Here is a 21,462-nt window from a genome sequence, read left to right as displayed (position 1 = left end):
ACTAGATGAAATAATATTTTTTATCATTTTACATTGAAAATTTGCATATCTTAATCAAAACTCGAATCAGGCTCAGGTCTGGTATGAAATTTCACAGTGCCCATAGTTTGGTCAATTATGAGGCCACTTACTAGGGCAAAGATATTGGGGGGCCTTCTATCATAGTCATGCCTTTGAACGGCTAAAAACCTATACCGTCTATTCCCCTGGTCGTGCCTCTAAAAAAGTAAGCTAACTTTGTACCATTCTTTATGTCGTTGCCACCCTCACTGCCTATGGCTTGAAACTGGCAGCTATGTTAGTGCTTGTCATAGTATAGAAATTGCAAAATCCTCATCGATGGCAGGATTGTTTCAGTGGTTGGTGGAGCATATCATTCCTAGGTGTATTCGGGGCCGGCAGGGATTTTAATATAGCCACACATATTGGCCGTTTTTTTCTGAAATGAGGACCAACATATTTAAAAAAAAAAATTGATTATTTTGAAGATATTTTGTTGTCATTGCAGTATTATCACGTTATTAATACAACATTTGTATTTTCATATATTTTTTTATACTTTTAATGTTTTCTTATAATTGTATATATTTTCTTATATATCTTTAAAATTTTCTGCAATAAATATATATTTTTAAAAAAAATTATCATCAGATTTTTCTTTACCGAGAAAATTCTGATAAGGAGATCTGTGACTATGAATTCGATCATTTTTTTTATCTTTACTCGGAGAAACCACCCCAGGATCATAGATCTAGTCATGCTCTCTGCCGTCCTTACAGTCGCTGTCCAGACAGCATAAAACTCTGAGAGCCTACCCCTCGCCCCCGAAGAATCACCACCCTTCACTTTCATAGGAAGGTGATGCAGTTGATGCTTATGGGATTTGATCATTTCTGGAGAAAGAAAAAAAGAAAACAAAAAATTAAAAGCTAGCACTACGAGCATTTAGGCCCGTAGGGGGTGGTCAAGAGTGTACCACACCGTAAGCTATAGTGGTTCAGTACCACAGTAAAAGCACACTTACATAGTTTTACACCTTAGAAAACAAAGAATCAGTAGTTTAGCATGGGACCGGGTATGAAAGAAAAGTACCATGAATCCTAGTCTTAAAGGCAATGCTAAAATGAAGAATGTGAAGTAGTAGTTAAGGTATTGAGTTGAAGACCCAGGATCAAATCCCGTACACAAGTGTGTCCGCAGCTTTCAGAGGTGGCCCACGTAAGACAGGGTGTAGCCCAGTCCTGCCTCGGAAGCCGGGTTGGACCTTGGTCGGACCTGACCCGGATCCGAAACCCGGTAGGGTTTTAAATCATGGCTACGTGTCTTTACAGTGTCCTTGTTGTATAGATCGGTAACAAAGACAAAAATCAAGTGGCTAAAAGAATTTAAAAAAAAAAAAAAAAACATAAAATGGTGACATAGAGGATATATTATCTTGATTGAGAAGTCCAAATTAAAAAGATTATCTGCCAGACGGGCAGTCAAGGTTCGATTCCCATGGGCGTCGCCCCTCTGTGCAAGTCAACGCATAGCATAAGCCCTGGGGACAGGGGTCCTAGATTCGGAGTGTGGTTTCTTCGGGTTATAAATCCAAAAGCAGGTTACCTATTTAAACAGATTAGTCGAAATTGAATCAGGTCGGATACTGGGATATCTGATCCATTGGCATCCCTACTCAGATCTCATATCCAATAATCTGACCTGGCGTGGACCCACACCAAGGTCTCAATACATTCAGATGTGGATCTCAGATACTTTTAAGGGATTTCCAAACATATCCTCCGATCTTAAGATCCTAATGCACCCCTGCAGTAGGAAATAAGATCGCATCTTCCACCAACTACACTCCATGATTTATGTTGTATCTTTCCTTATTTTTAGTTTTTTTCTTTATCTTGAGAAGTATCTTCTTTAGTGCCAACTTATCTTCATCTTCTGTTTGGTGTCTAACTTACCTGAGCTAATCCTCTTGAGCACATTCTTGTTTTTAACCTTTATACCTACTAATGTTACCATAAATAAATTTATCTTACTAGTACTTGAGTCAACCTTGATGAGAACCGAATCAACTTTGATAGAAACCAAATCTGACCCAACTCAATAAAAAAGAAAATATAACCCATTAACTTCATTGGGCAAGCTGAACAAAATGAATAGAAGAGTAATTGGATCGGGTTCAGCTCGGGTCTTACCAGATAGACCTCTTTTAGAACCAAGTCTACAAATTAGAACAAAACCTGACCCAGTTTTATTTAAGTCTGGGTTTGAGTTTGAGTATGGCTAAAATTGAAGACCCTGCGTGGGTTAACAGGTTATCAGTTCAAGTCCAAATTGTTCCAGTCTTAAGTAGACCTATTTTTTATCTGGTCTAACAAAATAGATCCAAACCTTACTCAATTTGGTTCAGATTCAAGCCCGTGTTTGGGTTTGAGTATGGCTGAAAATTGTGCATCTATATGGGGTTTAACATGTTTAGGTAAAAAATGGGTCGGTTTCAAGTAGGTCAGGTTTTAATTTAATTCATGCTCGAGTTGGGTGTAGATATTACTAAGATTGTAGGCTTGAATGGGTTAATCAGTTAATGTATAAATTAAATTGAGTATAAATGAGTAGGTTTCTTTTAATAAAAGTTCTATTAGGATTTTTAACTTTTTAGAGTTAGATTATCAGGAAGGAACCCTATCGGATAATGATAATTGTATTTTATTAATGATAACTATATTAAAATTTATAATAATCAGTATACATTATGTTCAGGTTAAGATCTGTTTAGATGTCAAGTTCAAGACATGTTTGGGCGTGGGTCAGTTAGAGTATGAGTGGGTCAAGAATGAAATGGTTTTGGGTACATACCAGGTCCGGGTTCAGGTAGCAGTGTAATCGGGTCAGGTATACTTGCCCCGACCTACCATCCCTGTGGTGATTCCCCCCATTTGTGCCTCTTTGTGCTGTCGAGAGACCGGCGGGAGGCCGATGGCCCCCTGCCGTGCCCCTTTTTCCTTTATGCCTCTCTCAGGTCGCCAAGAGGTCGGCAGGGAGCCGACCCCCCCTCCCGCGGTGACGCTCTACCTCTCCATCTGTATACTACGCTGTGTTTATCCAACAAAAAAACGAAGTTTTAAAGGCAATGTTTTAGGTCATATTGCTGAGTCAACTTGTGGTTGGAACTACTCAATGGGTTGGGCTTCACTTGGACCCGACTTCTACCAAACCTTATAGGGTCAGGGTTTAGTGATAACTAAGAAGGTCTGATTAGAATCTGAGTCAAACATGAAGGGTTCGATTAATAAGTGGGGATGGGTACGATTTGTGAAATTTCATTCCAGACCTGGGCCTGACCCAGGTTTCAACTAAGATCCATAATTTTTCAATGTAAAAAATATAAAAATTATTATTTTACCGGGTATGGTCTCATGTCTTCCTTATAGATTATGGGTATAGTTTCTCTTATGGTGGGTCTGCTTAGACCAGGGTCTGAACCCAGTAGCATAATCTCAAATTAGGTCTGGATCTAATTTCACATAGGTCTGAACCAAACCCCACCACTTGACACCCCTGAGTCATAGCTAGACTTAGACCTAACATGGATTTGAATCTGGGTCCAACTTGATGGGTTATGAAAAAGGGTTGGGTCCATTTCATGTAATACCCATATTTTTTTGAGAAATTTGTTATTATTATTATTTAGGATAAAATGAAAAATGTATTTAAAATTAATTATGGTAGGAGTCTATAGATGGGTCGTCCCATCCTATGTGGTACTCCAAAATAAAGATTTAAAATATGATACCAAAATACAAGCAAAAAACGTTAAAATCAAAAAACTAGTTTTTTGTACAATTAAAAGTTTATTATTATTATTTTTTAACTTCTGAGAGGAGGATGATTTTTTAGAGAGCTTCATAGGAGTGGTGTCACCTCTAGAGAGTCTTAAATGGAGTTAAGGGCTGAATTAAGAAGACAACAAACTATTTAACAAAAAATTAAAACTCTATTGTTGACCAGTCAACTTGCTTATTTGGCAAGCAAGAAAGAAAGAAAAAAAATATTAGCACTCTATTCTAACCCTTAGATCAAAGGGCTGAAATTATTTTTAGCCCTTGAACTAAAGGGCAATGCTTATATATAGAGGAGGGTTGCACGCCCCCACCACTCTCATTATTGCCATATTTTTTTTAGTTCTCTTTGTCTCTCACCCAAAAAACTATCTCCCTTGTTCTTTTTTCTTGCACCTCAACGTTGGGTCGTCTCAACATAGTCCAACATAGGAGGCTTTCACGCACATTGAGAAAGCTTGAAAAGGTCTAGAGTGAGGCCTTCGTTGGCGTAGAACGGCCGGTTTGTGAGAGGAGGGCCATCTATTCTCTCATAATCGATTTTCGTCATTAAGGTAGAGAGTTCTATACTCTACACGTAAACCGAGATTTATGGGTATGAATACCTTCAATTTTTCATGATTATGGACCCTAGATCGTGCCTCCCATATGTGGGCTTGATATAGGATTGTCGGGTCATGTATTTGGAATGTGTTGTCGAAAAAAAATCATAAGAAAATTAATTTTTTATCAAACTGATTTCTTCAGAAACTAAAATTATAAAAATGGTAAAAGTTCCATGGTATTTTATTATTTTTTTGAATATTTTGTTTTTGGTTGGTAGATTATAATAATATTAATATTCTATAAAAAAAATTATGAATTTTTATGGTCATTTTTCTGAGAAAATATGAGTTTTCAATTCAGGTTCTTCAGAAAATGTTTCGTTTTTTTGTTTTATGGCCTGACACCTGACCGGTAAATTATGTGTATCGCCCTCATCCGAAGAAGTTTTAATGAGTGGTTTGTTGCGTTAAAAAACTAACAAAATTTTGAATCAACTGTGAATTGTGAGCTCTGTTCACAAACTAAGCATGAATATGTGATAGTCAGAACAGAAAAAATATAGGGCTACACCAAAACGTTCGTATCTCCCTCATCTGGAAGAGTTTTAATGAATGGTTGGGGCATCTAAAAGTTGACAAAGTTTTCTATATTTTGGAAAAAATCCAGGTCTGTCCACCGTACATAATTTTTTTTACAGCCTTTATAACAGTCAGACAGAGTTAGAGTTTTCTCAAAATCTAAGAGTTTGTTCAAGAACGACTCTTGATATTGAGTTTATGCTTTTTCTTGATAAAGAAAGATAATTTGATAAAATATGCTCAACAACCTTAATGGCAGGATCATAATTTCGAAGGTCGATTTTATAAGTCTTTAACACTTGGTTGCATTTGTATAGAAAATCCAAGAAGAACAATTTTGATTCCATTAAAATTGGAGTTAAAACGCATTCAGAACATGCTAGGCAAGTTTCCACGGTAAAATAGTCATTTTATAAATGTCACTAGAGGGTCATACTCGTCCACCTACCCATTGACTAAGTCCAGACAACCTTGATTTAATGTGTATACAAGAAAGAAAAATAAATAAATAGACATATATATGTATATAATATAATTGGGCCTAGTTATATTAACTAAGTAAACTTAGTTAATGTAACTAATAGGCAACCAGTCTAGTACAGTTGACTGGACTAACCAGGCCTTGAAACCAGGGTTGGATCACAACCAAGCTCTATTTAAGCTAGAGCATGGGGCATCCATGTTTTTTCTCTCATAGTTTTAAAAAAATCACAAGTGTTGAAAAATAGTTCAACACTTGTAAATAGGTAGCACCTTGGCAACACCAAGGGGCCTCTCTTCCCTAAACATTCCTTTCATCAACTCTCTCTATTCCTCCCCTCCACTTCTCACTTTCCATCTTCTTCCCCCTCTACTTCTCTCCCCTCCCCCCCTCCCCCTTTCCCAACACCAAGGGTAGTGGTGTGCTTCTCATCTCAACCACTCTCTCTCTCCCTCCAATAACCACCATTGCTGGTGGCTAACCCAGGCACTAGCCACCCTCTTCCTTCTTCTATCACCACTATTTGTGGTAGCTGAACCACCACCACCTACAACCACTTAACCAAGCCACCATACCTGCTCACTAAGTTGACTCAGCCTAACCGAGGCCCAGCTCACTTGTTTGTTTCACCTGTACTCCTCCCTTCTGCGTTGCAACACTGAACTTTTCAAACACGGTTCACTCTCACACATCAAAGGTTTAACTTGGAGGAAAAATTTCCTCGAGATTTTTGAGAATTTTTCCATCTTTTATCAAAGCACTATCTAAATTTCTGTGGATCTTGAATATCTAAATATATTTTGAAAGCATACATGTCCGCTTATATTCAAATTGTTACGCATGACATATTTTTTTTCTCATGAATATATATAAACACATTGGATTTTGAATAAAGTAGTTTTGATATGTGTCATACTTTGAATAAAACAAATATATTTCAAATAAAATAATCATACTTCAAATAAAATAATAGTTTTTGTATGTGCCATACTTTAAAGAAAATGACTATATCTCAAATAAAAGGATATCTAGAAATTGCCGATATGTACTTCAGTGAATCTGTAGGAAAATCAGATGAAGATGGAGCTGGATGATATTCAAGAGTTGTCGGCAATGGCGAATATAGAGGGTAGTCAAAAGGAGCTGGTAACTCAAGATTGTAAGTCGGAGAAGCCGGAGCATAGACAGGTGATGGAGGTGCCATATCATTAGAGGAGTATGAAGAAATTTCTATTAGTTTGAGGGGTGGTTGTTGGGAGTCTTTGTCAGGTAATGCATTGTCAGCAAGGTCTTAATTCACATGGGGTGGATCATTAGTGTATAAAACCTTGTAAAGAGGTTGTGACCTGCTTGTTGTCTTCTGTCATGACAATGCTTGATTTGGCATTCATTAATGATATGCCCCAAATTCCTATAAAACTCATAGATCTTGATATAGATAGGCAGAAAATGAGCAAACTTGGTCTGCTGATCGACAATCACCCATGTTCATTATGCTTTCTCTGAGTTTTGGGTAATCCTATCAGAAAATCCACAATAATGTCTTCCCATTTCCACTATGGTATTTCTATCTTCTTCATCATTCTGCCAAGTCATTGATGCTCTATTTTGATTTGTTGGCAGGTCAAACATTTTAAGACATAATTGGCTATATCTCTGTTCGTACAATTCCATTAGTAATTTCGTTGCAAATCTTTAAACATTTTCGTGCCTCCTGGGTAGATAATATATCTACTCTAGTGAGCTTCTTCCAAAATTTCATTCCTTAATATAGGGTTAGATGGGACCCAAATTCTATTTCTCATCCAAATACTACAGTCATCCTTGAGACAGAAAGATGTATCATCCTCCAATAGAGCCCTTGCTTTCAACTTTTCATATTGAAGATCTTTGATTTGCTCAACGACTATCCTGGTGAGGATCTTTGATTGCATGGTTAGATTGGACAAATAGATTCTTCCTTGATTTGCCATGAATGATTTTTATTTGATGAGATATTCTATAAGTTTTTGACTTTTTCCTATAAGACTTGCCAATAAACCTTCAACATTATGGCTGAGAGCATCTATGACGATATTTGCCTTTTCTGGGTGGTAGGAAAGGGTAAACTCATAATCCTTGATATATTCCAACCAACATCGCTACATCATATTCAATTCCTTATGTGAAAACAGATATTTGGAGCTTTTATAATCACTATAAACTTCAAATTTCTCTCCATAGAAGTAATGCTGCCAGACTTTTAGGGCAAAAACTACCACTACAAGCTCTAGATCGTGGGTTGAATAATTTTTCTCGTGAATCTTTAGTTGCCTTGATACATAAGCAATAACCTTGTTGTGATGCATTAGTATGCAACCCAAACATGTTCCTGATATGACGATGTAGACAACATATCCATTATGTCCCTAGGGTAAGGTTAATATTGGGGCGGTGATAAGTCTCTTTTTTATAATTAAAAACTTTCTTCACATTTATTGTCTCATTCAAACTTGACCCCTTTTCTTAATAACTTGGTCATTGGTGATACAATACAAGAGAAATCCTGAATAAACTTTCTATAATATCCAGCAAGACCAAGAAAACTTTGAATGTTCGAAACATTCTTTGGTTGCTTCCATTGTCGAACTGCTTCCACCTATTATGATACCGAGTTTTACTTAAAGATCTAATTTAAAAGTTTTCATTAGGAATCTAAATCTATGATTTATAAATGAGATCATTACCTTAGCGAGATCTACGGATACTCCATCTTTTGATATTATGTGTCCCCAAAACATGACTTTCTTAAGTCAAAATTCACACTTCAAGAATTTAGCACAGAGTCATTCCTCGCTTAGAATTCCTAAAACAATCCTCAAGTGCTCACGATGTTGCTCCATACTTTTTTAATACATCAAAATATCATCTATGAAGATAATTATAAAGGAGTCTACAAAAGGTCTGAATATTTTATTCATCAGATCCATGAAAGTTGCTAGCGCATTTGTGAGTTCAAAAGGCATAGCTATGAACCTCGAATGTAGTCAATGTTTTATCACATACAAAATATGCAAGTCAAGCTCATCTGATTCAAGCTCCAACCCCAAGGTGTCTGGCACAGTAGAGGGGGGTCTTGGCCACGAAGCGGGTGGTCAAGGTTCCATCCTCATGAAGATCAACCCCTTGCAGTAACGAGGGTAAGGGCCCTTGCTCGGTTGAAGCTTGGCGACTTCCTACTTACCAACCGGGCTCAGCTTGTCTAGTAGAAGCAGCTAGTTGGCGTTACCTTGTGTCAGGATGCAGGTTCAAAACCCAATGGTATAGTTGTATAACTGGTAGGGGTCTCCCTAACCCCAGCTTGCCTTTTCAAAAAAAAAGAAGAAGAACATAATTAGGCTAAGCTTAGCCAGCGCAACCAATCCCGAAGGTGGTTTACCACCCTTGATAGAAAAAAAATATCTGACAAAAATCACAACATGAACCTTGGCCGACATAGTACATAGGCGAGTTGCGTCAATTTGTATATGGATATGTTTATGTCCGTATTGGTTTCGGTTCGGGTTCGGATATCAAACTCACAAACCCGACTCATTGACAGCCTTCTAATAAGCAGTTCCCAAACTCCCAACCTTGAAAACCCAAAGTTCCAAACAGGGCCTTTGCCCACCAGACTTCACGACGGTCGCCCATGGAGGGGATGGAGGCGTCGTTCCTCAAAGGAGAGGGCGAGCCATGGAAGGTTCTTGAATTCTACAGTGGCATCGGAGGGATGGTACTCTCTCTCTCCCTCTCTTATTGTAACATTGTGACTGCTTGCACCTTCAAGGTTGCATCAGTAAAAGTTACCCTTTCCCTCCAAAATTGCTATTATCCAAAGATGGGTGTGAGGTGGTGCTCTATATTTTGGGTTATTTCACCAGAAAATAGTATGCTATTCCTGGAAATACTAGTTTTCAGATAATGGTACCTCAAATTATACCTGAAATTGCTGCAAATGGTTTCTACAGAGGTATTCCTTGATGAAGTCTGGAGTTTCAGCTGCAATAGAGGAAGCATTTGATATAAACGACACTGCGAATGACGTCTACGAGCACAATTTCGGCCACCGTCCATATCAGGTGCCTTCTGGTTTTGTTATCAGTGGATATGATTTGGTTTACCTGTTCTTTGATTTGTATATAAGGGTTTTCTTCACTGCCCTCGCTAAGGAAACGATTGATCAACTTGTCATTATGGGCGAGTGCTTCGGTTGTTACTGAGCTAATTCGTATTACTTTGAGATATGCAATTGATGGTTATTTGTATTTTGTGTTTTTATGAAGTTCTTGTCATGAAAATTATACTACCAAAGTTTTTTATATAACAAGTTTGACCATATTAGGGTCTGCATCATGTGTTCAATTGAATTTAGGAACTACGGGATCGCCCCAAGTACGCCTTTGGCATCGAGACCTTGATTTGGAATCGTCAAGCATTTGTATTTTGTTTTCCTATATTGTTCTTGTTATGAATTTTGCTACAAAAGCTGTTTCTTTCACAAGTTTGAACATATTAGTGTCTCAATCATATGTTCAATTGAATCGTAACATGACTCAAATATAGGTAATAGATGTTTCTTTGACAACATCAAACAGATTAGACTATCAAAGGGAAAAACATCAAACAGATTAGGGTATGTGTGATGTTCAGTTGAATGTAACATGATAAGACCTGATATTGCCATATTGAATATGTTCTAATGGCAAAAATAAGGGGTGTTACTGAAGGTAATCGCATGGTCCACTTTTACCAAGGGGGCGTTTGCGTGTCACGGAAACTGGGGCTTTTCCGCATAACACATTGATTGGTTTGCTTTTATGCTTTCCCCACCGTGACCAAACAAACTGGGCACTCCTTTTCCTCGCGGAAAAGGAGCCCCAAATCCACGAGAACCCCCCACTTTCAGCAGAAAGGGTTCCCGTGGGGGGGGGGGGGGCATGATTCCGTTTCCGCAGGAAGGAAAGGGCGGAAGAGGGTTCCAAGGCACCCTCTTCTGTGACACACAAATGGCCCCCAAGTGCTTTTGGCATTTTGGTGTGCTAGAATTTATTTTGATATCCACCCATTGTACGAATTGTGATTCATAAGGTTGCTGCAATGATTAGATTTAGGAATAGACTATTTGACTTCTGGAACCCGCACTAGCTTATCATTTCTGAGAATGCCAGACGTTAAAAGTCAACTCATGGCGTTCGGTCCTTCGGATCATTTATAATTTCATATCCATCATGTCTATCTGTCTTTCCCATTTGATAGCTCAGATTATCAACCAACAGAGGACAGGGACTTGCCCATGAGAGAGAACTGTTAGAATATTCTCTGGAACCTGTGGAGAAAAGAGAAAGAGGATGGAGGAAGAAAGGGGCTGCGACTGTCACGATTTCAGTAAATGAAATCATAACCTAAAGTCCATATTAATATGTTTGAGTGTACATTGGGTCCGGGTCTGGTATAATATCCAGACCCGAAATGGAATAAAGATATACAAAGTTATACACAGAAAGTTGTACATAGATGGACCGGGTCTGGTATGAGATCCAGACCCTAAACACACTTTTTCACCCCCTCTCAAGTTGATCATGGTTCTGAACCATGAACAACTTGCCTTTAAGCATCCAAAAACGATATTTTGTCAAGCCCTTGGTAAAAATGTCTGCAACTTGTCTTTCAGTGTTAACAAATTCAGGCTCAATCTCTTTTTCGTCCACCTTTTTTCTCACAAAATGTTGTTCGATCTTAATATGCTTAGCGCGACTATGGTGTACGGGATTGAATGACATATTGAGAGCACTTTGATTGTCACACAACAAGGTAGACAGAGAGATCGCTTCTCCTACTTCAGTTAGTAAATGCATGACCCATGTGACTTCAGCAGTAGCAACAACCATGGATCTATACTCAGCTTCAGTGCTTGATCTAGCAACAACCTTTTGTTTTCTACTACTCCAAGAGACTAGGTTTCTCCCAATAAAAACACAATATCCTAACGTAGACCTTCGCTCATCAGGATCTCCTGCCCAGTCTGCATCTCTATATACAGTAAGTTCACGCACATTCTTACCAGACGACTATGGAGAATACATCAACCCATCTCCAATGGTCCCTTTCAGATATCTGAGTATCCTCTTAACCGCCTCCATATGTCCAATACGTGGTGCATGCATAAATTGAGACACTTGATTGACTGAATAAACAATATCAGGTCGAGTAAATGCGAGATACTGCAACATTTCTATTAGGCTGCGGTACCTGGTGGGATCCTCGTACAGGTCTCCATCATGAGCACTTAATTTTTGGTGGAGCACACTAGGAGTTGCTAAAGGTTTGCAATTTTTCATATCGGCCTTGCTGAGAACATCTATCGTATACTTGTGCTGAGTGAGGGTCAAGCCATGAGCCTGGCTAGCGACTTCTACGTCAAGAAAATAGCGCAAGGCTCCGAGATCTTTCATTTTGAATATTTGTCCTAATAGGTTTTTAACTTTTCTGATATTATCTTCAGAGTTTTCTGTGATAACTATATCATCAACATAAATTAACAGTAGAGTGATCACATTCTGACTTCTAAAAATAAACAATGAGTGATCCAGTAGGGAACGTGAGAACCCATGCCTCTGAATCTCAAGTGAGAAGCTGTCAAACCAAGAGCGAGATGCTTGTTTTAGGCCATAGATAGCTCTTTTTAGCCTGCACACATGTGTTTTACAGTTTTGCTCTTGATATCAAAGGGGTTGTTCCATATAGACTTTCTCCTTCAAATCTCCATGCAAAAAAACATTCTTAACATCAAGCTGACTCAACTTCCATCCATGTTCAATGGCCAGGGAAAGAATAATTCGAATCGTTCTCATTCTCACTACAGGACTGAATGTCTCATCATAGTCTTGTCCTGCTTCTTGAGTGAACCCTTTTGCAACCAGTTTCGCCTTGTATCGTTCAATTATTCCATCTGGTTTATACTTTATTTTGTAGACCAATTTACATCCAACAACATTTTTGTCAGGTGGTCTGGGGACAATTTCTCAGGTACCACATTCATGTAATGCTTGCATTTCATCATTCATGGCTTCTACCCATTTAGTAGAAATAGTTGTCTGATAATACATGATAGGTTCATCTTCTTTATTCAGAGCAGTTAAGAAGAGCTGAAAGTCCAAGGAGAAGTTGTTATAACTGACCCACCTATCAATGGGGTGTTGCATGCGATTGGATCTTCTGTCCTCAAAAGTATGAGAGGAGGTAGGTGCAGCTGCTGAGATGTGATTTGAAAGATCTGGCGTTGTCGTTCTCTGTCTAGTATAGCAAATGCCCTTGTATCTGCCCGGTACGGGTGGTATTTCTTCCCCATTCTGTAATCCCGATGTGCCAATATTTTCAGACATTTCTTCTTCCTGTTGCCCACAATCTGGAGAGCAGACTTCATTGGAACTGGCAAAAAGTTCTGAATTCACCCAAGGATAGTAAAATTCGGTGGTGGTAGAGGACATATCCGATGTGCCAGCTTTGTGATCAAAATTGTGTTCATCAAAGATGACATTTCTTGAGATTCTGATGCGTCTATTGACAGGATCGTAACACCTATATCCTTTGTAGTCATCGGCATATCCCACAAATCTGCACTTCTGAGCCTTGTCCTGAAACTTGTTTCTTAGAGACCGATCAATATGCACATAACAAACACATCCAAAGGCACGCAAATCATGATAACTAGGATGATCTCCAAAAAGACAGTAATAGGGAGATTTATTTTCTAGAACAACTATAGGCAATCTATTGATCACATGCACGACAGAGTGAAAAGCTTTTGTCCACAGATTAATGAGAAGGTTACTATCATAGAGCATACTCATGGCGCTTTCAACGATATGCCTGTGTTTTCGCTCATCAATCCCATTTTGTTGAGGGGTGTGAGGGCATAACACCCTTCTTCCTATCCCATTATTTTGAAGAAAAGAAATAAAGTCACTAGATGAGAACTCCCCACCTCCATCACATTGAAAGAATTGGATGGACTCAGAGAATTGATTTCTTACTAAGGAAAGAAAGTTTTGAAACAAAAGGAAAACTTTTGATTTATTTTTTATGAAGTATATCCAGGTGTATCGAGAGTAGCTATCAACAAAGATTAGGTAGTATCTGCTCTCAGATCCAGAGACAACTGGGGCAGGTCCCCATACATCAGAACATATTACCTTAAAAGGCTTTGAAGCTCTCTTATTAATAGAATGGAAATGCAATACATGACTTTTGCATAAAAAAAACCGAAACATTTCTGGCTTTTCTCATCTACATTGAGACTTTTTTTTGGAATGAGATTATTAGAAACAAGTTTCTCAATAAAATGACTCCCACATTGTCCTAATCGACTATGCCATAAGGGAGGCTTATTATATTTAGAAATACTAAAAACATTTGTTGAAGAAAAGGAACACGATTCTAATGGAGACTTCGAATCCGGATGAATAGGGCAGACAGGATGACATAGAGCTTCTTCAAAGACATACATATTGCCTCGTCTCTTTCCTTCATCAAATGTTTTCCTTGTGCGAAGGTCCTTGACCTGCACAGAGAAGGGAGTAAATTCGACTGAAGCATAATTGTCATCAACAAACTTAGAAACAGAGACAATATTTTTCTTGATATTTGGAGCATGGACATCAGTAAGTTCAAGAGTAGAATGTGACATGAGAATGGCAAAGTTTCCAACATGAGAAACAGGATGGGAGGATCCATCTCCAGTGACAATTTTACTTTTGCCAAAATAAGGGATAGGTTTAGAAAGTTTACCTGCATCGCCAGTCACGTGAGTTGCTGCCCCTTAGTCAACGAACCATGTGCCTTGATCATTCTGCTTTAATTTCAATTCTGACAGGGCAGATATTAACAGATCTCTAATCTCTCCATTGCCTGTGATATTAGTGGGTTTTCTTTTTTGTTCTGTCTGTGGAGCCTTTCCTTTATTTTTGGGGTTGTGTCAACAATTTGCCTTGATATGTCCCCTTTTGTTGCAAAGGAAGCAAGTGGGGATGAACCTTTGTCCTTGAGTGATATTTGGAGTAGGAAGCAATCCACGTCCTCCGTGTCCATTTCGCCCTCGTTCTCGACCATAAGTCACTCCTGTGACAAGAACTTCTTGGGAATTTGAATGAGCATGTGTTTCTTCAGAAAAATCCTTCAAGGTCATTTCATACCGAATCAATTTAGCTCGCAACTCATCAAAAGTAAGAAGAGTAGGCAGGCACAATAGTGAAGTGACGATCATATTATAGTCGTGTCCTAATCCACTTAGAGTTTGTTGCACCATATCACATCACTGCCACTCACGACACATCTTATAACCGCAAGTTGGTCTGTGATAGTCTTCATCTTGTTGAGATATTCCATGATGGTCATGGAATCTTTTTTTAGGAGCTGAAATTCCCTCTTGAGAAAAACCATCATCGCCTGTGAAACTTGTGAATATGTCTGAACCAATTTCTCCCAAAGTTGCAGGGCTGTACAATTGTCGGGGATTGCAACAAGAACCTCTTGAGACAAGGTAGAAGTGATGTAAGCAACTACTGATTGATCTTTCCTTTCCCAGTTGAGATATTCTGCATTTTTGACATACACAATTGAACTTGCCCCTTTATCATCTTTCTCTTCTCTCGTAACAAATTCTAGTGGGACTGGAGTGGTTCCATCTAGGTGGCCTAAGAGACCTTGGCTCCTTATAAAAGGTATGATCTGCCTCTTCCAAATCAAGAAGTTTGAGGTGTTTAATTTTTCAGAAACGAGTTGATTAAGAAAGCTAAAAAAGAGACTCGATTGAGAAGAATAAGAATTCATGGAGGAAGGAAATTTAACAAGAGTGTTCACAAAAAGCTCAGTCTTCTGCCAGGAAAGTTTACTGATTGCCCTTCCTCTTTCCTTTTTTTTTTTTTGACTAAGAAACCTTAAAGCTGACTATCGCGGGCTGTCAGATTAAAAAGGGAATCAAACCTTAGTTTTCCCTTACACTTTTATGAGATTTGAGATTAACGTAATAAAAATGTTAATCTAAAAGCATTTTCAGACAGAGCAATGTGAATATCGACTGTAACAACAAGAGGACGACAAGAGGACACTTAAAAGGACCAAAGAGATCGTGTCAGAATCAGATATCTCAGATCTGACGCTGTTACATAGCCAATACGAACAACAAAAAAAACTTGATATCTCAGATCTGACGCAGAGAGGATGCGAAGAGAGATCGTGGGTTGTTTCAGTTTCACGTGAATCAACTTTCTGTTTCACGTGAATCAGAACTTCCCCCTTTTTGACATAGAGAGGATGCGATCTCGAATCGTGGGTCATTTCAGTTTCACGTGAATCAGCTTTCTGTTTCACGTGAATAAGCTTTTTGTTTCACGTGAATCAGAACTTCCCTTTTTGACACACAGGGGTTGCGTGAACAAGGATTCACGTGGATATCAAACCCACGTGAGATGGGACTTCACCAGAGAAAAAGTATAAGGAAGATGAAGAAGCAAGGGATAGAAAGAAATAAAAGAAGCTGAAGAAAGGTAGAAGCCAAGAGATAAAGGAGTCCCTCAAACCTCTGATTAGTCGGTCGCACCTTTCGGAAGCCTTTTCAACCCTAGATGGATCTTGGCTTTGATACCATGTTAGAATATTCTTTGGAACCTGTGGAGTAAAGAGAAAGAGGATGGAAGAAGAAAGGGGTTGCGGCTGTCACGATTTCAGTAAATGAAATCGTGACCTAAAGTACATATTAATATGTTTGAGTGTACATTGGGTCCGGGTCTGGTATAATATCCAGACCCGAAATGGAATAAAGATATACAAAGTTATACACAAAAAGCTGTACATAGATGGACCCGGGTCTGGTATGAGATCCAGACCCTAAACACACTTTTTCAAGAACTGGATTGGTTATTTCCAGGAATAGCAATAAATATTCCATATCTATCCTTTGACAAGATAATGAATCCTGCTCCATCTTTGATGGTTTATTGGCAGATCAGTCTATTTGTTTTTGCATTGCTATCTCAAAATTGTGCATAAATTAACATTACGGCAATGTTTTATGCCGTGGATATTACAGGCCAGTTTTTGTTCATTTACTTCATCAAGAAACAAGTTTAGTTCATTGTGTGGTTACATTCGTATACAAGAGTTACATTACATCAAATTTTTATCCTATGGATATTTTTAGATGCTAGTTTTATTCATTTACTTCATCAAAGAACAAGTGTAGTCAATTTTATGTAGTAAAAGAAAGAACAAGTGTAGTTTGTTGTGTGGGTATATGGTTTTTATTATTTTGGTCAGTGCAGGGAAATATAGGAAGCCTAACTGTTGCAGATTTAGACAAGTATGGAGCTCATGCATGGCTTATGTCACCTCCATGTCAGCCTTATACACGACAAGGTTCATCCTTGAAGCTTGTAGGTTCACTAAGTTGTTTTTTCATGAGTTTTTTTATTAAAAGTTTTAACTCATGGTTTTAATTTTTTTATTATCAGCAAAATGAATTTCTATCTTCCATTTTATTGCAGGTCTTCAAAAAGATGCAGATGATGCTCGAGCGTTCTCATTTCTCAAGATTCTGGATCTCATTCCACAGATAAAGCGATCACCACTCATGATTTTTGTGGAGAATGTTGTTGGGTTTGAGGTCTGTGACAGAACCATGTGATATTTCTGCTTTTCTTTTCCAATCTCACATTTGAGCTGAACATATTATTATTGATGCAGAAATCTGAAACACACAAGCACTTGATCAGAATTTTGGAAGCTGCTGGATTTGTTACACAAGAATATCTTTTGAGCCCTTTACAGTTTTGTGTGCCGTACTCACGTCCTCGATATTTTTGCCTTGTAAGTAGTTTGCTTTTGGTAATTTTACTTGCTTTACTTAGTTTTTGAATACCTCTTCTCAAGTTCAGCAGACATCTCTTAAGTAAATTGGACTTTCGTGGGGAAATGCTCCATGTCTTCTTTACTCACATTGCTAACCGTAGTGGCGTTCACTAACTAGGCTCTTGACCAACAATTATCATTTCTAGGGCTGTCAATGGGTCAGATTTGTGTTAGGTACCTGACCGAACCTAAACCTTTTTTTTTGAAACCCAACCTGAACTCGAATAGCTGGATAATGGGCATAAAATTAAAGACCCAAAAAATGTTCAAGATGGTCCAGGTTGACCCAAGTATTATATTGGTTTGGTTTGATTTATGATTTTTGTTGGATATTTGACTCAAGCCAACCCTATTTGTGTACTTTATACTAATGTTGTCTGTATCGTACCATATCATACGATACAATACACACTTGTATCTCGATACGGGTGTGTATCATAGGTGTATAGCATGTATCATACAATATAGTGTCGTACCGTATCGTATGATACAGCCAATATCGTACGATAGAGTGTCTGCGGACTTAAAAATGGGCAAAACCGTGCTTTTATGTTTTGGGTTTTAAAAAGCTTTTAAGGGCCGAAACCCTCATTTGTATAGAATATACTGGAGAGCTTTGCACGCACCTTAGGAACCATGATACCGTTTTGGGGGCCGATCTTTTCACCGGGAGAGGGCTTTTATGATTTCGTCTAAGAGTGCATTTCCACTATTTTTTCACCCAAAGAAGTGGGTTGAGGTAAAAAAAAGTGCATTTTCACCATTTTTTACTCAAGAAAATGGGTTAAGGTAAAAAATCTTTATTATAAGTAAAATGATAAAGCTACTCTCCAAAACATTCCTGAAAATTAAAGATTTATATCAAGGTAAACATCAGGCTCCACACTTCTCCAACAAAGATGACATCAAATGATCCGGCATGACAATGAGTTACTCAGGTAATGAGTGAAAACCGATTGAAAATTGAGTGTAACTATTTCCATAATATTTTTGTTTATGTAATATGAAGGTATGAGTTTTGTGGCATGTTCTTAATTGCAAGATATTTAATATGTTGCAATGTTCTTGTGATATAGTTGATGTTTGATGATGTCTTATGGAGCTGATAGAGACATAAATGTTTCACATGTGATTTTATAGTTGCATTTTGTACATTTCATCATTGTTTCGTGTGTTATGATTTTTTTAAAATTTTTCTTTTTTTTTCTGTTTTTTTAGATTTTTTTTCAAAATTTATGCTTTTTTACGATATGATACGATACAATAAGTTACGATACATATCTTATTTTGGGCCCGACCGATACGGGTTACGATACGATACTTACAACCTTGCTTTATCCAGTTCATTATTTAAAAAATTAGTACTTTTTAGATTATATGGGTTGGGTAGGAAGTTGAGCTTTGAGTGCATGAAAATAACTCTCTCATAGAAATGCCATTGGTTACAAGACTCACTGTAGTCTTTTTGCTATCCAGTTGGAGTTCATTAACTAGCCTATCAATCTTTTCAGGAAAAAGGAAAAGGCTGTAAAACTCGAGCAATTATTTAAGTTTTACCTTCTGACTCCACCTTAGGATTGAAAGCGATTATTGTCGTGGTGTCAATAATTTTAGTGATGATGATGATCACAATGATGAATCTCTCTCTCCATGCCCTTCAAAAATTTATTTAAATTCCTTTCTTGTTTATTTTTCAAATGCATTACTATGATAAAATTGTCAAGTGACCTTTGAAAGTTTTTGTATTCATTCAGAAGGCATTGTTGTAATATGAAACAATTAAGCTATTTGATTCTTAAATATGATCTTCCTATCAGTTTCTTTCTTTGAATAATGTTTCCCTGAACAGTGATCGCTAGGAATTAACATGAAAGTGTTTGATCTCTTGCTGCTAGAAATACCCACTTGTTATCCTTCTAACAACTTGTGATCGACTGTAAATTATGGATTTTATGCATACTAGCTTTTAGTGGGTTAAGGATGGTACTCTGGTAAGGATGAATTTTCTTCACATCCAGTGTCTGGAAGCAATCATCTCGCTAATAGTTTTTGCATATTCGTGAATAGCAGGCATAAAGCAGTATGTTGAAGAATCAGTAATGCATCTCATAACTTGAGGATTAGGCCGTCATGGCCCTGGTTAATTTTAATGTCAGAATTGTTTAATTGTATTGATTTATGGCTTGACTCCATATTTTTTTCTGCAGGCTAAGCGTTATCCACTATCATTTGCTAAACCATGCTTTAATAGTCAGCTGCTTGAGACCCATGATCATCTTCAAATATGTGAAGGTGGTGCTTGGGTTGAAAGATTGGAAGTCCCAAGTGCATCATGTAAACAAATCCGCGAGTTTCTTGAAACTGTTGAAGGTGTAAGAAAAGGCACATTCAAAGAAGGATATGGTATAGAATCAAGATCGGCAAATGCCTTGCTGTTGGTCCACAATAGAGTAGATGATTCTGAAGATGCTAATTTTGAAGGTGTACTAGATGACAGAAAACCATCATTTCAAGATAATGATACTGTGAGCTGCTATAGCAAAAGTCATGAAAAAAATTTCTGTGTGGAATGTCAGAAAGACCAATATGCTGTTCCTTTGATTTTGATTGAGAGATTTGGCAATTCAATGGGTATCTTTGTTATTTTATGTTATTCCATTTGGGTTGTTTCTTCAGTTCACGCATCATAAATAATTATCTACATTTTCAAGATATACCTTAACATATTGCAGATATCGTTTTCCCTGACTCCGTGCGTTGTTGTTGTTTTACAAAAAGCTACTACCGTTATGTCAAGGGAACTGGTTCATTTCTTGCGACTGTCCAAGTAAGAGGTTGAGTTATGTATCTTTAAGATTCACCATTAATCGTGCTACATAAAGACCATGTTTTTATTGAAAATATTTTTCCCTTGGGAATTTACCTTCCATGAATTTACTCCAAATGTTACTTATGTGCAGGATTGTCCATTAGAGGGAAAACCTGCAGCCTCTTCACTACATCAACTTGGCCTTAGATATTTTACTCCACGTGAGGTATTTACTCTAGAATTTAGTTGTTGTATTATCAAAACAATGGTGTTTGGTAGATTGAAAACATGGTCAAGTACGGTCCAGAGCCTCTCCAGTTCTTGTCCACTGTCTGAGTACTTAATGTCTCTTTTCTAACATTGTATAGCTTTTTGCTATTGTACAGGTAGCCAATTTGCATTCTTTTCCACAGGATTTTGAATTTCCACAGCACGTTAGCCTTAGACAGCGGTGAGATTTCGTATTATGTTACCTTGTTGATTATAGTGTACTGAAGTAGGTGTGATGTGAGTTTGCCTATAATTTGATATTTGTACCTCAAAGTTCATTATGTACAGGGAGAAAATGATCCTTTAGCTTGTTTTATTACCACACTTTCTGACTGTAAAACTTCAATAGTCGACTCAGTGAGCTCGATTTGACATAGTGCATTCTTCTTCTCCTCTCTCTCTCTCTTGCTTTGTCTTTTGTATTCTTTTCATTTTTTCAAGTTTTCCTGTAATGTTGGACTAGAGTTGACAAGGAACTGATTGCTTATGTAGGTATGCCCTGCTGGGGAACAGCATAAGCATAGCAGTAGTGGCTCCGTTGCTGAGATATTTATTTACAGAACCATCACAATGATCCAACCACCCCACCATAAGAAGACTTCACTACCTACGGTTATCAAGGACAAAATGTATGTTCATCTCCTTCTGTGTTACTGAATTAGTAGCTTCATTAGTCTTTGATGCTGCTGTTTTGGTAGTAATGTTGCCACTACCATGTACAACACCGTATTTGGATTCAGATGTGTACAAGTAATGTGGATTAGCCTTCTCTTACCAATTAAAATCCACCAAGTCTAACAGCATTAGTTACTGTGATTTGACAATTGACTTCATTTGAGAGATTTACTGAGTATGTTGATTATGTGCTATTTTATATTACAGGAACCAAGGGTGTAAGTATTTCCTTAATAAAATAGCTCCATGTTCATGAGTCACAACATACCAACACGGGCTAGTATTATGCCAATGATGCTTCTCCTCAAGCAGTGGCATATAGACAGAGCAGCTTGATCATTT

At 37.8% G+C, this 21,462-nt stretch overlaps 1 protein-coding gene across 3 annotated transcripts; it reads left to right on the top strand.

The window, feature by feature from the left end:
- Window positions 1–9,073: 9,073 nt before the first annotated feature.
- On the top strand, window positions 9,074–21,248 carry DNMT2 (DNA methyltransferase-2). 3 transcript variants are annotated; one of them, XM_089983803.1, is made up of 10 exons: window positions 9,074–9,195; window positions 9,431–9,541; window positions 16,781–16,874; window positions 17,003–17,121; window positions 17,202–17,324; window positions 19,574–19,997; window positions 20,099–20,193; window positions 20,327–20,401; window positions 20,562–20,626; window positions 20,938–21,248. In XM_089983803.1, exons 1-10 carry the CDS (start codon window positions 9,112–9,114, stop codon window positions 21,017–21,019), a joined length of 1,272 nt encoding a protein of 423 aa, XP_089839929.1. In that variant the 5' UTR covers window positions 9,074–9,111; the 3' UTR covers window positions 21,020–21,248. The 3 variants fall into 3 exon arrangements, 2 of the variants coding, with proteins under 2 accessions (XP_089839929.1, XP_089839930.1); XR_016426848.1 differs by lacking the exon at window positions 20,938–21,248 and having other exon boundaries at window positions 20,145–20,193; window positions 20,562–20,628; XM_089983804.1 differs by lacking the exon at window positions 9,074–9,195 and having other exon boundaries at window positions 9,449–9,541; window positions 16,781–16,891.
- Window positions 21,249–21,462: the final 214 nt, after the last annotated feature.

Source organism: Nuphar pumila, chromosome 12 (genome assembly GCF_984573655.1).
Source record: "Nuphar pumila chromosome 12, dmNupPumi1.hap1.1, whole genome shotgun sequence".
In the NCBI taxonomy this organism is placed as follows: Eukaryota; Viridiplantae; Streptophyta; class Magnoliopsida; order Nymphaeales; family Nymphaeaceae; genus Nuphar; species Nuphar pumila.
The sequence above is the reverse complement of the archived record's forward strand: the minus strand, read 5'-3'. Positions and strand labels throughout refer to the sequence as shown.